This window comes from Gracilinanus agilis, chromosome 1, assembly GCF_016433145.1.
Source record: "Gracilinanus agilis isolate LMUSP501 chromosome 1, AgileGrace, whole genome shotgun sequence".
NCBI classification, from domain to species: Eukaryota; Metazoa; Chordata; class Mammalia; order Didelphimorphia; family Didelphidae; genus Gracilinanus; species Gracilinanus agilis.
Window position 1 is genome coordinate 42,101,003 of NC_058130.1, and position 18,973 is coordinate 42,119,975.

The following is an 18,973-nucleotide window of genomic DNA, read 5'->3' on the forward strand; positions in this document are numbered from 1 at the left end:
AGAGAGAGAGAGAGAGAGAGAGAGAGAAAGAGAGACAGAGAGACAGAGAAAGAGAGAGAGTTTTGTGTGAATGTGAGTGTGTGTAAGTGCTCTTGGTTGCATTTACAAGTGCCCTCTGCTAAAATTAGGTTCATCTGATTGTCAAACACTTCTTTGATATTTTTAAATACTTTTTCAACCCGCATAGCTATTTTTATTGACCTTTTATGTTTTTAAAACTTCTGGAGAAGTTTTGAAACTTTTCTATCAACTTAAAGCACAACATACTGACTGTTGGATCTAGAGTTAGGAAGATGCAAGTTGAAATTCACCTTCACACACTAAAATCTGTGACCCTTGGCAAATCATTTAATCTCTATTTACTAGCATTTTCTCTACTGTGAAATAGGGACAATGGCCAGACCTTCCTCATAGAATTTTTATGAGGATCAAATGAGATAATATTTGTAAAAGACTTATATAATGCCTATTAAAAATTAGACACTCTGTAAATACATATTTCCTTCATATACCCCCACATATGCATATATGAATGTTTATATATGTATTGAAATTCTCAGATGAATCTGTGATATAATTGAAATGGAAGATCTGATTAATGGTGCGGATCTTAATCCATCTGTCCCTACCTATCCTATCTAATTCTTGACCATAACTTACTATTAATTTCCCACTGAGTCCATCCTTCTGGAAGAGACTTTCTTTCCTTTTTCCTACTATGGTAAGGATATTTGTGAGACACTCTGGATAGCCACCTGTCTTACCTACACCTTTCCCCATTGTCTTTTCCTATCATACCCTTTGTGTTCATTTGGTTTAATTGTGTTCAATGTTTCATAACCACATTTGGAGTTTTCTTGGTAAAGATATTAGATTAGTTTTGCCATTTCCTTTTCCAGATTATTTTACAGATAAGGAAACTGAGGCAAACAGTGTTAAGCAACTTGCCCATGATTACTTAGCTAGTAAATATCTGGGGTCAAATTTGAACTCGGGTCCTCCAGGACCAGAGCTCAATTCACTGTGCCACCTACCATACTATATTCTACTCTTATTCTTCAAAGTTCCTCATTGGTTTTATGTGGCAGCCAGCCTATACTCTCATATGCCACTCCACTGCTCTCTGTTTGATATTCACTTTTAATTATTTAGAAATAATATTGTTGTATGCCTTAGTGCCATATGGCAACACTGCTAGAATGCTGGCATTAAAAATAGTGATTTTCTTTTCTCAGGAAGCTGGAAGACATTAATGGAACTCTATTAATTCTCAAAGTAGTCTAGCCTTCTCATCCCTCCTATTCAGCCACAGGCTGGGTTGGGTTTACCATTATTCATTTGTTTTCTCTAATTGTCAATGTTTTCCTTTCTACTACTTTTTATACTGCTGACTACAAACATGTTCAAATCTCTCTGAAACTGCAAAAGGCCTTACTTAGGGTCTACCATCATATAAGCATCTTCTATGTGTCCTACCTTTGTCAGCAAAACTGCTAGAGAAAATAAAAAGCATCTTCATTTTCTGTTTTAACTTTGTCTCTTCTAACTCTCTTCTTAACCCTACATTCTTTGACTTCCAAGCTCATCACTCAGCTGAAACTTCTCATTCCAAAGTTACTGACAAATTCATAAACTCCGATTTTAATGGCCTTTTCTCAGTCATTTTTATCCTTTGACTTTTTGCTGAATTTTGATGCCCTCTCCTGTGTACTGTCTCCTCTCTGTTTTGCGGATTTCATTCTGTTCTAGTTCTCCTATTAAACAGACTGTCTTCACAATTTCATTTACTGATGTCATCTGTCTCATCCACTACCTCTGGGTATAGCCTAAGGCCTTATCCTTGTTTGTCTTTCTCACTTTACATTCTCTTATTTGGTGACATCATCTACTCCCATGGGTTCAATTATCATCTCTATGCAGATAGATGACTCCAATATTGATATATGCTGTCCTATTTCCCTCCTGAGTTCTAGCTCACATCACCAACTGCCTATTTTAATTTTTTAATCTAATTTTTTTAAATTTACAAATAATGACACATTTTCACATAAGTTTTCCAAAGTTATATAACACAAATTATCTCCTTTCCTTCTACCCTGACCCCTTCTGGAGCTGGAAAGTCATTCAATCTGGGTTATACATGTATCATCATGCAAAATATATTTCCACGTTAACCAACTGCTCATTTCCTACATTAAGTCTTGGAAACATTGAATACTTAGCATGTTCAAAGACAGATTCATTATCCTTCCTCTCAAACACTTCCTTACTTCACAGTTCACTATTACTGTCCGGAGTACCACTCAGATTTAGGAGATTGATGTCATTCTTTACTCTTTGTGATCATTCACCCCACATATATAATTAATTGCCACATCTATCATTTTCCTAATAGCTATTCTTTTCCGCCCAACCTATCAGCTACTACCTTAGTGGAAACATTTGTTATTACTCTCTTGAGTTTTTTAATAACATCTATTTTTTAACCCTCCTGGCTCAAAATCTCTTCCTACTCCAATCTGTCTTCCATAAAGTTCCAAAGATTTTCCCTCCTAAAGACTGAGGTTGATAATTTCATCCAGGAATATATCAAATTCCAGTGATTCCTTCTTGCCTCTAGGATTGTAGATAAAACCATCTTAGACATTTAAAGTTCTTCACAATTTATAATCTCCCTAATTTTCTTACACTTTATTCTATTTTTCACACTCTTTGTTCCAGCCTACTTACTGTTCTTCTCACATGGGACTCCATCTCCCATTACTCGATCTTTACAATCTGGGCCCAAGTTGAAACACACTTTATATTCACCACCACATTAATGGAATTGCAGGCATTCTTCATGTCTCAATTCAAGTGGTTCCTTCTTCATAAATCTTTTCATGCACTACAACACTCTCCCACTTGCCAGACTATCCCATTCCCAAATTACTTCTTATTAATTTCCTACATATTATGCTTATATGAGTACATGTTGTCTCCCATGTGAGAATGTAAGCTCTTGAGTTGTGAGAGTACAATGACCGCTATTGGTATATCCCCAATATAGAACAAAGTGCTTGGCAAAGAATAAGCATATAATAAATCCTGATCATCAATTGATCTATACAGTTTGCATATGTAGATACCGATGAATGATTATAGGTTGTCTATTTGAACCCACGTTTTAATCTGGCATTAAATATGTTTCTTTAATTTGAGATTTCTTGTGTTAGCTAGTTAGACCAAAGGTTGTTGGGTTTTTTTTAATAGTTACCTATTATTATGATTCTGAATCATAACAAAATCAACACAATCTGAAAAGAAGAATATTAGATGATTTCAGCATCCACAGTAATCTTTTTCAATTTGGACATTGTGCTAGATTTCCTTGATTCCAGTGATGTACACCTTTGACATATATGTCTCTCCTTATTTTAGGCTTCTGTATGTTTATGATAGAAAGTGATTGAACAATGTTAATCCTGTTGTATCTTTCCACAAATTCTAAATTTTCTTAAAATTATGGATGAGATCCCATATTGAAAAATGGCTTTTAAGAAGATAGATTTTATCTACTAAAAAAATATAATTTTATTTGCACGATCAACAAAAATAAGGATAATACAATCTTATTCTCTACATCTTTTAATTAATTATGAAAATGATAAAGGATATAGTCCATTGCTGAATATTTGTTATGAAATCCTACTAGTAATTTCACCAAGGATGTAATTGATATATATTCCTTATAAAGACGATATATTGGTGGGAAAGTGAGTATCTAAATTGGTAAGTGTTGATATGTTTTCCTCAGTTGCATTTTTTGAGGGGGGCAATCGAACAATATCAATTTTTTGGTGTCTCTGTCTCCTTCATGTATCTTGAGTATTGCTCCATTAGTACTCTCATAATTGTTTCTCCCCTAGTTGTGCTGTCTATTCTGTCTGTACTTGGTCCAATCAGGCTATTTTTCATATCTTTGCTTTCTTGTGTATCGTTTCTGCCTCAGTTATTTGGAACATGTTATTTGCATGTTAGGAGGGTTTCATAATTGTTGATGGTAAAACTATTTGATATAGTAGTCTTTACAGATATTTTCTGTTTTTTCTTCTCTTTGAAGTCTTTTTATCTTCATCTTAAATGACCTAAATTGACTTTACTTAGGTGTAACTCTAATCACTTTCTCTAAAATGCTTTTGCTCTTTACTGTTTTTCTATCTTCTGAGGTGGTACTGCTCACAAGTATACATCATCCATCTCTGTAAGACTACAAATAATTTATATTCCTAACCAATTTTTTTTGGCTTATATATCTCTTGCCTTGTCAAGTAAATCAAATATTTGCAGACTAAGGCACTTTCTGGACTCTTTTGATCTTCTTGTTGAGGAAATAGATTTATAGTGATTACACTTCAGTATAAAATTATTATGATTAAAGTTGTTGTCATTTCTGATATTCATTTCCAATTTATCATGATTGACTACAGAACACAGCTAAATGGTAAGAGTGGATAAAATGCTGGGCTTAGTCCTTAGACACTCACTAGTTGTGCTACTCTGGGCAAGCCCTTTAATCTGTTTCTTTCTCCATTAAATGAGAAGAACAACACCTTTCAACAACTTTCATTGAGTTTTTGTGAGGATCAAGTGAGATAATGTATGTAAATAACTTTCAAAGCATTAAAATCTTAAAAAAATCCAGTTTGGGATTAAGTTGATCTATTTATACACAATATTACAAAATTCTCAATGTAGTTTGTTCTTATTTTTCTTAAATTCTGATCTTTTCTCTACAAAATCTAACTGTACAGAGATAAAAGATTTAATGATTTTGTGCTATAATTAATTTTTTTAAAATGTTTCATTATTTGTATTAAATTTTTAGTTGAAAAACTTAAAATTATAATCTATTTTTCCCAATGTTTTTTTGCTTCTCACAATATTTAGTAACTAACAATTCTTAAGCAGATTAATCATGAGTTAAACATGTATGTCTTCTAGTCTGAGATCCCTCTTTTCCTTTAAAATCATATTTTCCCATATATTTATTTTCTTTTCTTAAAAAAACTACCCTCTGTCCCAGAATTGATCAATTCCAAATTAGAAGAGGGTTAAGAGCTAGGCAACTGGGATTAAGAGACTTGCCAGCTTCATACACGTAGGACACATCTGAATCCAGATTTGAACACAGAACCTCCCTTCTCCTGGAATGCTCTCTATCTAATGAACTACCTACCTGCCTCTATAAACTATTTTTTTTTTGTTCAGCCATGTCTGACTCTTCATGACCCTATGGACCATACTACACATGGGGATTGCTTGACAAAGATATTGACATGATTGCAATTTCCTTCTCCAGTGTATCCTCTAGTCAGGCCATCAGAGGTTGTGACTTGCCCAGAGTGACAAAGCTAAGAAGTGTCTGAGACTGAATTTTAACTCAGAGTAGATGCCAGATCTAGTGATCTATCCTCTGAGACTCCAGCTGCCTTATTCCCATATATTTTTCACCACTGCCATCTTTTTCCTCTTTTTTTTTTTTGATTCCCCACATATTTAAGTGTGGATTTAATTTATAGGGTATTATTTTTCTTAGAATTTCTCTATTTCTTCATCCTTGGCAGCTTATATGGGTACATATGCTACAATTCATTTCATGGTTCATCACTGGATCTACAATATGAAAAGAAATATATTCCATAAAATAATATTTCTTCTTGCTTTTGAAAATATTATAAAATATTCTCAGTTTACTTCTATCTATATCTCTCTAAGGAACACCTGGGAGACCTTTTTCAATTTCTCTATTCAATTTTTCTTTTAGTTTGATGGATAGCAAGAAATTCTAGATTAATATGATTCAGCTCTTCTGGCAATATGGCCTTTTTGGCCATCAGACAAGGATCTCAAATTTAGAGAATTCTCAGATAAATAAGTATAGATGGTTGACAAACTGTACTTTTAGCCCTTGGTTTCTTTATGATCTCATACACTATAACCGTAGAAGTAGAAGAGAGCTTTATGTGTGATACATGGGTTGTATGATCCTAAAATTCATCACCATGTTGTTAGCCTCCTAGTATAAGCCAATCAATATTTATCTCACCTGGTCCTTTAAAAGCAGATGCAATTTGATGAAAGGGTAGACATTGTGTGGGCAAAACCTTGGAAAACCCAGGGTCACTTCTACACCAAAATGAGAAATTGGGTTAGGACTCTGTGGAGAAATAATGTGTGTGTGTGTGTGTGTGTGTGTGTGTGTGTGTGTGTGTGTGTGTGAGAGAGAGAGAGAGAGAGAGAGAGACAGACAGACAGACAGACAGACAGACAGACAGACACAGACAGAGAGAGACAGAGACAGAGAGGTGTCCTGCCTAATGCCCTTCTCAAAAGAAGTGATCCTTTGTATATTTAGATTCATATATGCACATCCATCTACATATATTTCTACTTGGTGTACACTACAAAGCACAAAGGTGTTTTTTTTTTTCTTTTTTTAACTCCTTACCTTCCATCTTAGAATCAATACTATATACTGGTTCCAAGGCAGAAGACTGATAAGAGCTAAGAAATGGGAGTTAAATGACATATCCAAGGTCAAAGAATTAGGAAATTTTAGAGACCAGATTTGACCTTAGGATGTCCTGATTCTAGGCCTGTGCTATTAATCCACTGAGCCACTAGCTGCCTCCCAAAACTGACTTTAAGTGTTACATCTAATATATTCACAAAGACACTGTGAATGTGACCTTCACTCAACTACTTAATGTCTATTTGACATAATGGAAGGAAACTCATTATAGAAACCTCTTAAAATTTGAAATTATACTGAATAAATGCATATATTTAAATGTCAAAACTGTGATAGATATACAAGTATATATTTCCCATATTTGCATGTATGTATACATATATGTAGATGCATTCATATACACAGTTATGTGTGACCTATGTGTGTATACATGTGTGGATATGGGGATGTCCAGGTATATGTGGATATAGTGGTACAATGGATCGAATGGTGAATTTGTAGTCAGGAGGACCTGAGTTCAAAATCTTACCTCAGTTACTAGCTGAGTAACTCTGTTCATATAACTTACTCTATTAACCTTAACTCTCTCAGGTATAGGCCAGAGTAGTAAAAGCATTTACACTTACAGAGTATTATATATATATATGCAAAATATGTATATATATATGCATATATATACACACATATATATAACACATTTAAATCTTAAAGCTCTATGTGTGTATGCATGTGTGTGTGTATATATAATATATACACACAAATTATGGACTAAATATTTGTAAATTTTATACACTAAATGAAACATAATATTGTTCATTTAGAATTTTAACTTCATGTCTTTTAGTCAATATGAGATATAAAATATTTCTTTTTACATGTAAACATATTTATTTGGTTGCATCCAAAATAACCTTTCATTCTGTTAATAATTTTTTTTATTACTGAAAATAATTTTACTAAATAATGATTTTAATCACTTTTTGGGAAGATCATGCAATTTACAAAATATACTATCACATTAAAATGCCAGATAGGGTTAAACCATTCCAATATCCAGTCTTTATCTGACAGCAAATATAAGGATCATGGGAAGTCACAATGCCCTTTCTGATGTCATCAATGTTAAATTCCATCCTATTCCTGAAACTATTTTCACAAGTGTCTCCCCCCCACTACAAAACAGTATAACATGTTAAATTTTAAAGTTTCCTCTTTTCAATTTATGTCATAGATGGAGCCCACTCCACTTTGATGTTGATAGCTATTCTCCCATAATGATGACCTTAAATCCTGATTTACATTATCTTGTCATTTCATAAAATAAAATTAGAAATTATTTCATTAATTTTTTGATACCAACCAACTATGAAAAATGGAAATACTCATCCATCTCTTTTCTTGTTTGACTATCCACTTGGCTTTTGTGTGTGCCACATGTGGAAATCCAGCAAAAAATTAGATTCCTTATGTGACTTTAAAATTAATATCCAATATTCTAAGTATTATATTTAATAAAATTTATTAATAATAATTGACATTAAAAAACTAGGGCAAAAAGCCACCTTCCTCAACCCCACATGCAGAGAAAAAATAAGAAAGAGGAAGCTCTTACCGCAAACTATATATAAAACATGACCACTCAATGTGATGGAGAAATCAAAAGAATTCTGGGAAATACTAAAGGACTTCTAGGGGATGCAGTCTAAGGGTTCAAAAATTTCTAACTATACACTTATATTACTTAAATGTAAAAATATAAAAGAGAGACTATTGAATAAATAGTTCAAATTTTATTTCATTTTGGTCTCTTTCTATTTGTCTCCAGACTTTCTGTTGGCCATCCTTGAATGGAAAGCTATTGAATTATATTTGTTTTTATCCTGGGTCTCTGATTTCATTGGAATAAACTCAAGTGAAGAAACCTCTTCTGTTTTGGCAATCCAAATAACCATTGTACTGCAATTTACACTCAGAGATTTGCCTGGGGTATTGAATATCAAAATGACTTGCTCAGTTATCAAATGGTTATATTGAGTCAGAGACAAAACTTCTTGACTCAAAGAATTTTTTCCTTCCTCTCTATAATTCCTCTCAGAAAGATAATGATGACAAAGGAAACAGTAACAAATTTAGTATAAATTTTCCATATTCATCTGACAATGATATGATTAAATTTGAATGTAATTCTAAACAGTATCTCTGTGTGGTTTAACAGATGCTACAAACCTTACTATTTCTCCACTGAATCCTCATGTCATCAGGTCACACTTGCTAATTTTGCATTGTGACATAGAGTGTGACTCAGATTTGAAGCACAGTTTGAAGCTATCTTGGAGCAAAGATGGAGAAGCACTTGAAATTAATGGAACTGAAGATGTCAGGTAATCAAAGGGAGTATATACTATGTTGGGTCATCATTTACAGAGAAGGTAAGAGGTAAGAGACTTTGTCCTTAGAGGGTAAATTTATAGGTAATAATATCATTACTAAAATGATGAAAAATATTCTTAAAATATCTTGATTATCTATTTCAAATAATTATAGAAGGGGTAGCATTAGTAAGCTTATTTTATCTATCTATGTATCTATCTATATCTATCATCTACATTTATGTATCTATCTGTCTGCCTGTCATGTCTAGTCTGTCTAATCTCTCTTTTGCTACAGATTTTCTGATTAGAAAAGAAGAGTTATATCAACTTAGTCTACTAATTATTAGAGGATCTACATATTTAAACTTATAAGTAGCCTCAACCTTAGGTATCTGAAGTATCCGGAAAGCATTTGCCAAGGGAGAGGAACAAGTAAAAGAACATGTATTGCCCTTCCAGTATTGTAAAATGTACAAGACTGTTTGGAACATATTTTAATAAAGTCCAACAATTTTCTCTTTTCAGAAACAGAGATGACAAAATTCATTTCTGATCATTTGATGTCTCCAAGAAGTTGTTTTGTCAATGTTAATGGTTTTCTATTTGTCTCTATCTATCACAGGAAAAATCATTATTATTATTTAACAGCTCAAGTGTCTGAAAAAAAAATATTTTGATCACTATCATTGAGGGCAAAGACCCTTGAAATTACATCATTTATTTCCTAAAGGTAGCTAGGTGGCACAGTAAATGTATTATTATACTTGGATTTTGGAACACCTGAAGTCATATAGTACCTTAGATACTTATTTGTGTGATTCTGGGTAGTTCTCATGACCTCTATTGTCTGAATTTCCTCTTTTATAGAATGAGGATAAAGTAGTCCCTTTTGCTCAGGGTTATTTTAAATAACAAAAGAATATACACAAAGTTTTTGTTGGAAATTTTGTATTGTTATTTAAAACTAACCATTCTCCTCTTCCTTCTCCTTCTTGTTTTTTATTTTTTATTTTCATTATCATAATCTTCATTATGATTATCATCTTGCTGATTTTAGGCAATAACATACCCTTCAAAGACTTGTTATTCTTGTGGTTGTTCAGTTGTTCAGCTGTGTCAGTTCAGTGTCCAGCATTTTGTTACTCCATCTGATGTTTTCTTGGCAAAGATAATGGAGTGGTTTGTCATTTCCTCTTCAGCTCATTTTATAGATGGGGAAACTGATGCAAATAGTGAAATGACTATTCTAGAGTCACATAGCAAGGAAACATTTTTCCTCAGATTTGAACTCCTGTCTTCCTGACTCCAGAACTCAGAACTCTCTAATTTTAGGCACAAGATTCTATCCACTGAGCCTCCTGGCTGGCTTAATTTTTCTCAATTGTAAAATGTAGGAGTTAGAGTAGATGGCTTCTATGGCCCTTTCACCTTTAAATCTATCATCCAATATTTTGCTTTGGAATATAATAACATTTGGAAAAATAGACAAGGGAAATGTTACTATTATTTAGGCATATTCTTATTAAGACATTAACAGCAGAATACATATAGTGAGATCCATTATTCCAAGATGAAATAGTCTTAAGAAAAGGTTAATATGATATAAGAGACATTTATATGTTGAGAAGAGGAGTGCATAATATCCATTTCATGCTTTTCCATATTTTAATTAGAAAGGGCTATAAGATCCACTTTTTTTGCTGAAAGAATTGTACTATTAAATTTTTTTTCATAGTATATGGTACTATGAAACTATCATTATAATGTTCGAAACATTCTGATTGTGAGTTTAAAGCATATCAAAGAAATCACATGTTTTAGGAATACATTAAGAGTCTTAGACAGAAGTAGTATGATTATAGAAGGACTTAAAAATCAGCCACAATTGCTACATGCCCAGAATCAAGCCTATATTTTCTTTTTATGAATCTGTTCCTTTCTGAAGTTCCACCTTAATGTTGAGGACACCACCATCCTAGCAGTAGACCAGGTTCTTGACCTCAGAGATAACTAATGCTTCCACTGCCTCCCATTCAATCTATGTATTATCAGTTCATATATTGTGGGGGAAAGTAGATGGTAGAGTGGATAGAGTCCTGGACTTGGAAACAGGGTGAGTTTAAGTACTGTCTCAAATAACTAGCTAACATAGTGGGCAAGTTATTCAGCCTCTTTCAGCCTCAGTTTCTTCATTTACAAAATAGAAACAACTTACTGAGTTGTTAGTTACATGGATCAAATGAGAAAGATATGCTTTGAAATGTTATAAAATATTAGCTAGAGAAGAAGCTTGGAGTAGTTTATAGAATTGGCCTTGGAACCATGCAGATCTGAGTTCTAGTACTATCACTGACATACATTGGCTCTATGAACCTGATCATGTCACATATTCTTTTTGAGAGTCTAGTGAGAACTCTGACCAAGAACATTAGAGAAGTTGATGATTTAATGTAGTTTTCTCATATATGAATTTACTATTTATAAATGTCAGCTATTATTGTGATTATTCTCCTTCCACAACATCTCTTCCATCAATCCCACATCAAAAAAATTACTGTAGTATCTTTATTCCCTTAAGTTTCAAAAAATTAAGTGGCCTTCTTTACTAGGATATATATTCTCTACTTATTGTACTCAGGAACCAAACCCTTCCTGTCTGTGATAACATATTTTTCTGTTTCTTTACCACAATTCCTCAGGTCTCTAATCTCTGCCTTCATCTCCCATAATTATTAAAATTAATTTCTCCAACATTTATAATGGACACTTCATTGTCAAATATAATAACTGTTTCAAAGTCCTCCTTAAATTTACTTCATTTTTTTTCTTGAATACTACTTTCTTCTTGATTCCCATCCCCCTTCCTTCCTATTCTAAAGGGTAAACATTATGATTGGACTGAATATTTAAGATTTTTGGTCACCAGGATTTTAATAAATTCCAAATTAGTTTTATGGTAATTTATTTACAAAATATAGAAAGAGTGAAAGTAAGAAAATCAGAGAGAGGATAGGGTAAGGTATCTAACCTAACATACTAAGTATTTTGTTCCGGCCCCTGGCTCAACCCTGGCAGGGCTAATTAGTCCTCAGCCAGAGTCCCCAGCCTTGAGCCGAGGGCCAAGGGCCCGGGGATAAATAAAGCAAGGCCTTCAGTCATGAAGCTTCTCTTAAGAGGTAAGGCCTCTCCTGAGGCTAGTCACTTCAGAAAATCCAGGAAGGCATCAGTCTTTCTCACTCACCCACATGGTAGTTCTAAGAAAGCAGTCCAAGGTCCTCAGCCAGAGCTCTTTCAGGATCCTGTCCAAAGTAAAAGAGATATTCTCCAACTTGAGTTGAGAACTCTGAAGAAGCTTTCACAGGAAGTTGTAATTCCTTTTTAAAGGTGCTTCTTTTGTATCACTTCCTGTGCACACACACAAAAAAGAATTTTCCATTTTACATGGACTAAGCTTTGCTTTGGACTGCCCAGAGAAAAGTCAGTTGATTCTGATTCATCACCCACTTTCACACAGGTGGGTTACAGACTTCCCCCACTTAAGTATAAGCAGGATGTTTATACTTTTGGTGATTAAATCTAAAAATGGGCTGCATAGAGTTAATCCCATCTTCATACTATGATACTGGTTTCTTCTCACTCTCCTAACTTTGGCTATCCCTCATTCATTTTCTTTTTTCTTCTGCTTTAATTTTCTCCTTGAGTTTGAGCTTCATTCAAGTTTCTGTATTTTTCCATCACCTCTCTCTTTGTAACCTCTCCTCTATATAATGACTATGTCATCTCTATGCAATTGATACTCAGATCTTTGTTTCTAATTGCCTACTTTCCCACTATTGGAATGTTCTTCTTCCCTACTAACAAAAGATCTTCAACTAGGTGTTCTTTTGTTACCTCAAGTTCCATATGTCCAAACCTAAACTCATTACAGTTCTAAACATAAACTCATTACAGTTATCATTCCCACTAAAATCATCCTCTTCTTAATTTCTCTATTGTTAATGAAATTATCATTTTCCCATTCATTCAGCTTTTAATTCTTGATTTTATCTTTGATTATTCCTTCTTCTTTTTTTCACATTGCTATGAGGTCCTTTTGATTCCCTTCCTAAAGTATTCATTACATCTGCCCCATACTTTGCTCTTGCCTAAAAGATAACCCATTTTCCAGGCTCCATTTCTTGTTATTTGAATTATTGCAATTGCCACAAATTGCTCTCCCAATGTTACATCTCTCCCTTTTTAATCTTGTTTTCTTCAGACAACTCCCCCCAAAACTTCTCCATTTGAAAGCCTGATCCCCATTGCTAACCAAATAAAATGAAAGATCTTCATTCAAATCCATCCTTAATCAGACTTCAACCTATTTTTTTAGTCATATCTTATGCTATTCTTCTGCACAGATTATGCTTTTTAAAAAAATAACCCTTACCTTCTGCCTTGGAGCCAATAATACTGTGTATTGGCTCCAAGGCAGAAGAGTGGTAAGGGTAGGCAATCAGGGTCAAGTGACTTGCCCAGGGTCACACTGCTAGGAAGTGTCTGAGGTCAGATTTGAACCTAGGACCTCCCATCTCTGGGCCTGACTCTCAATCTGCTGAGCTACCCAGCTGCCTCCAAGATTATGCTTTAACAAAACTAGAATTCCTTATATTCCCTGAACTTATCTTGTATTCCTGTATTTTTCTGCATTATTCTCTCTCCTAAGGAAAAGTTGATTAACCAAGTGAATAGCTTAAATAAAATTAATATTCAGGAAATTATGGGATTTGACTCTTTATTTGTTTCCATTTTTTGATAATTTCTCCTTTTTTTAGCAGGATAATTATTGATGGAGACAAACTGACTATATCTAATGTCACTCTGGAAGATGAAGGATTGTATTCCTGCCTTGCTAATACTGCACTTGACAGAGCAATGGCCATAACTCAAGTGACCATCCTTGGTAAGTTTGTAAGAGAAAATATATGAATATACTTCTTCATTCCTGATTAAATTCTCTTCTTACAACTCAGATCTAAAATGCTGGTTTCCTATACTTTTAAAGCTTTATTTCTAGTTTTTAAATTTTTATGAAATTAGCAGATGTTTAAGCTTTCTTAAATTTACATATTCAGTTTCATGCTTATTAAAGTCAGCATGGAACAGTGGAGGATCTTAGGAATACAGATTTGGTACTGGGAAGAGTTTTATGGACCATCTAGTTTAACTCTTTAATTTTTACAGCTGAATCCTAGACAAGTTATGTCTCCCCTGAGATTATATGTCTAATAAAATTTCACAAGGATCATAGGCTAACAAATCTATAATTAGAAGGGGTCCAAAAAGTCACTAGGCATACATATAGGCATACGGAAAGCATTACAGATTATTATATAGCAGGTATACAAACCCAGTCTTATGACACCAAATCTAACATAGGCCTTTAGGGGTTAATGTTGGCACTCATGCCTTTATTATCTTTCCAAAACATGATTATTTTCTATTATGGTGGAATCCACATGGGATATTTCAAATCTTGACTCTGTTAGTTTCTACCTTTGTTACCTTGATTACTTATCCTACTTGGGCCTTAATTTCCTTATCTGTAAAATGAGTCTGTTGAACTAACTAGATAATTTCTAAGGTCAGTAATAGTACTAAATTCTCCTTCTCATGAAGTCCTTTATAATTTCCTAATTCATGATTCTTCACAAATCCCTTCCCCAGATATGAATAATAAATATATTTTATCCATTTAATTCCTACCAAGAATACAAAGGAGATCTATGAAGTCAAAGCTACTATTCACTTACATTAATCAAAAATTTTAAATTAATTTTTCATAGAAAAAACAGATTATCTTGGCAAGAAATAGATATATTATTCCTAAACATCTATAAAGTATATGTATAAAATTAAAAAATCTATAAATAAATTCATATTTATGAACTATTTTAATCTTTAACTTTAATAGTGGAATAATAAAATCATAAAAATATCATAGCTCTTCATAAGGCCATCCTATAATATTGCCTCCATTGATTACATATTTTTTTCTAAAAACATTTCAAAAAATGGCAACATATGCTTTATAATTTTGCCATAAAATATGACACTTTATACCAAATTGGATGGTGCATTTTGAGGCAGCTTATCTTTCAATTCTTTTCTGAAAGTCTATCTATCTTAGTTTCTTTCTGCTCTCTTTAAATAATGGAATATATTTTCATCTCTGATGTGTTAACTTGATCTGGTTGGGGGCTTTCTCATACTACATGTGCTCTATATTCACAGTGAAAAATTCTAGGCAGTGTGGGGCAGTGTAACAAGAATTTGGATTCATAGGATGTATCCCTGAATTTGAGCACTGTGATCTACAACCTCTATGACCTAACACAGTTCTCAGTGTGTGGGTTTATTCTTTTCTTCAATGAGAGCTTTCAGTAAACAAATACAAAGGTTATATATCAAGTTTCTAGAATCATCCTGTGACTTTAAACCAAACATTTCTAAAGAATATGAAAATGTGAGAAAGGGATAGCTTCCTTTTTATGCTGAAGACAGAAGAGGCTTGAGCTCTCATCATTGGAAGCATTTAGGAAGATATACATAGATAGACACAAACATATACAAATATAAATATATATATATGTTAATTATGTGCACATATATATATGTACATGGACATATATAAATGAATACATATACATGTATTTATGTACATACACACATATATTTATTTCCTTAATTTATTAAAGTGGTTTGCATCATATTTTCCAAAGTATTTACAGGAGGTTTTTTTTTTTTCCTCTGATTTATGTGTAAAGAATATAACTGAGTAACCAAGTGGCTTAGTGGATGGAGTGCAGAATTTTGAGACAAGAAGACCTTTGTTCAAATCCTGTTAACTGAGAGATTCTAGGCAAGTCATTTGACTGATCTCAGACTCAGTTTTCTCATTGTTAACTGGAAAATAAGAGCACTTACCTTTCAAGATTCATGTGAGGATCAAATGTGGTAACAAACACATAAGTATATGTTTGTATATATCTGCATATTAGTTTACATATATTACTTGATAATTGCCTTCACCTTTTAATTTCAGATAGGCTAATATCAAGAGAGACTATATGGTGACGGACTTTTTCAGATAAAAAAAAGTTCTTGAAGCCTTTCTAATGAATCAATAAGGAGCAATCATCTATTTCAGTGGAGGGAGTGCCCTTAACAATGAAATAGTATGACACTGAAATATTGAGTGAAGGGTTTTAGGACTTGTGGGATAGAATTCCAAAAGGCCAGATAGTGGCTTAGAAGCAAAAGCCAAGTCTTCTGTGAAAACTCTTCCACAACAGTCAAAAACAAATAGCTTGGGGCAGCTGGGTAGCTCAGTGGAGTGAGAGTCAGGCCTAGAGACAGGAGGTCCTAGGTTCAAACCCGGCCTTAGCCACTTCCCAGCTGTGTGACCCTGGGCAGGTCACTTGACCCCCATTGCCCACCCTTACCACTCTTCCACCTATGAGACAATACACCGAAAGTACAAGGGTTTTAAAAAAAAAAACAAATAGCTTTGAGGGGGACAAAAAAAAAAAAAACAAATTTAACAATAGGACAGAGTCAGGGGACCCTCCTGCTCAATTCAACTTAAAGGTACCCAGAAAAGGTTGAATTCTTGTGTTTAAGGAAAAGAAAAAAGGAAGGTCCTAGGACCTTTCCCCCACTTACTGTGTTAAGACTTCTTGGTTGCTGGCGTCTTAGGGTGAGGGCTCCAGTCTGGAGGGAGTGCCTTTTTGTAGGGGTTGAATGGGGCTAAGTGCTCTGACCACAGCTGGCAGGGGGGCAGCAAGAGGAGAGGGGAAGAGGGGAGAGCAGTTTGGTTGAATAGTCTTCAGCCACTGCTCCTCCATCTTGGGCTTCTTTCTCTGAAGGCTTTGGCCTCAGGGCACATTCTGCTCCAGTAGACCAAGCTTAATCCAATCCAGTAATAGTGCAGATAAAACAACTTCAGAGGACAGGGAAGCCCAATCTCCAAAACCCCTGCTCTGTTTACTGAGGTCAGACCAGCAGTAAGATTCCTGTTGACTGGCATCCCAGGGCAAAGCCTGCAACTGTGACCAAGGACCTTAGTACCAGGACTAAGTACCTTAGTACTCAGGGCTCTAACTGAGTACCTTAGTACTCAGGGCTCTAACTGGGCTGCTGGCAGGGAGGCAGCTGGCAAAACGGAAGAGAAGAGGATGAAGGTAACTACCCTTCAGTCTCCATACATTCACCTTCAGCTTCAGCTTCTCTGGCAAATGGGGATGATCTGGCCTTAGGACTCAATAATACAACAGGCTAGCTGCATCAGCATAATCCAGTAATTCAGCTGAGCAGAGAAGAAGCCCCTTCAGAACAGAATAACCCCAAACCACAGATCCAGCAAATAAATAGAGGAGCAAGGATACAGTCAATGACAGGAGAAAGAAGGAAAAAAAAATATGAGTAAAGATCAGAAAAAGAAAAAAACAAATTACAATCAATAGCTTCTATCCAGGCGATGAACAAAAAGCAAATGAAACAGAGGAGGAACAAGGAACACAAAGCAAAAATGCCTAAATTCCAGTGAATTTGACACAGGCTTTGGAAGAATTCAAAACAGAATTCAAAAACCAGCTAAGAAAAACTAAAGAAAATTGAGAAAAGAATTTAAAAAGCAAAATAGGGCTCCTGGAAACAAAACACATGAACTAAAACAAGAAAATAGTGCTTTGAAAGCCAGACTTGACCAGCTTAAAAATGAGGCAAAGAAAGTGAAAGATGATCTACGAAGAAAAACATTCCAGAAGGAAAAGGATGATCAAAAATCCAGGGATGAAATTCAATCTTTAAAAATTATGATCCAGCAACTAGAAGCAAATGACTTCACAAGACAGCAATAGTCTATAAAACAAAATCAAAAGAATGAAAAAATTGAGGAAAATATGAAACATGTCATGGATAAAAAAAACAGATCTAGAAAATAGATCAAGGAGAGACAATTTAAGAACTATAGGACTACCAGAAGATCATGTCAAAAAGAAAAGCCTGAACATTAATCATTATTTAGGAAAATTATCCAAGAAAACTGCCCTAATGTTCTTGAAAAAGAGGGTAAAGTAGAGATTGAAAGAATCCACCAATCACCTTCTATATTAAATCCCCAATTGGTAACTCCAAGTAATGTTATAGCCAAGTTCAAGAACTTTCAGATGAAGAAGAAGATATTACAAGCTTCTAAAAATGACATGTAGGCCACATGGCATAGTACTATGACCACAGACCCATAACATTTAGTTTCAATTTCTGTCTCTAACATATTGTCTATGTGACCCAAAGCAAGTCACAACCTCAAGGTGATCTAGGAAATGCTTTAAGACTGTGTTTATCAATGCACTGATAGAGACAGTTTAGCTTAGTATAGTGTCTGTCACATAGTATTCTATTAATACATGTATATATATTTTTAATTTAATTACTCATTCAAGAGTTCCTTACATCAAGGAAAACACTGATATTTTGCTTTCCCTAAAGTAGACATATCTAAGTACAGGTTGTCTCTTCCAATAAAATGTTAAGTTCCCTGAGGAAAAGCAATATTTTCTCTCCCTTCCTCACTTCCTATCTTTCTCCCTTTTTCCTTCTTTCTCTCTCATAATGAACAAGGTCACATATTTATTAATTATAATTAAAACTCATCAACACACTCATAAAAGAAATGCTTCTTTAATTGATCTCTTTTTTTCATTTCAGAAAATCTAGGTCCTTATTTCTTCTATCCAAAGGTCCCCACAAAAATCTACTATTCTGTAGTAATGTTGTTTTCTTTTTTTAAATTATTATCCAGATGTTCCTGATCCACCAGAAAACCTTTATCTCTCTGAAAGGCAGAACAGGAGTGTGCGGTTGACTTGGGAAGCTGGAGATAACCACAACAGTGCCATAACTGGTAGAAAAATACTCCTCTAATTCCAGTTTTTCATTGGACCTCAAAATGCAAAAAAAAAAAAAAAAAGAATTTAAAAAGTGATATAAAGTTCTTCCTTTAAATACTGGGTGACATGAAATATGGAACATTTTCATTCTCATT

At 34.1% G+C, this 18,973-nt stretch overlaps 1 protein-coding gene across 1 annotated transcript in view; it reads left to right on the forward strand.

Annotated features, from left to right (window-relative positions):
* CHL1 (cell adhesion molecule L1 like) overlaps positions 1-18,973 on the forward strand; it is a 110,057-nt gene that overhangs the window by 61,071 nt on the left and 30,013 nt on the right. The window contains exons 13-15 of the mRNA XM_044656821.1: positions 8,730-8,895; positions 13,704-13,828; positions 18,731-18,832. Of these exons, the coding sequence (XP_044512756.1) occupies positions 8,730-8,895; positions 13,704-13,828; positions 18,731-18,832 (393 nt within the window). The remainder of the gene's footprint in view (positions 1-8,729; positions 8,896-13,703; positions 13,829-18,730; positions 18,833-18,973) is intronic.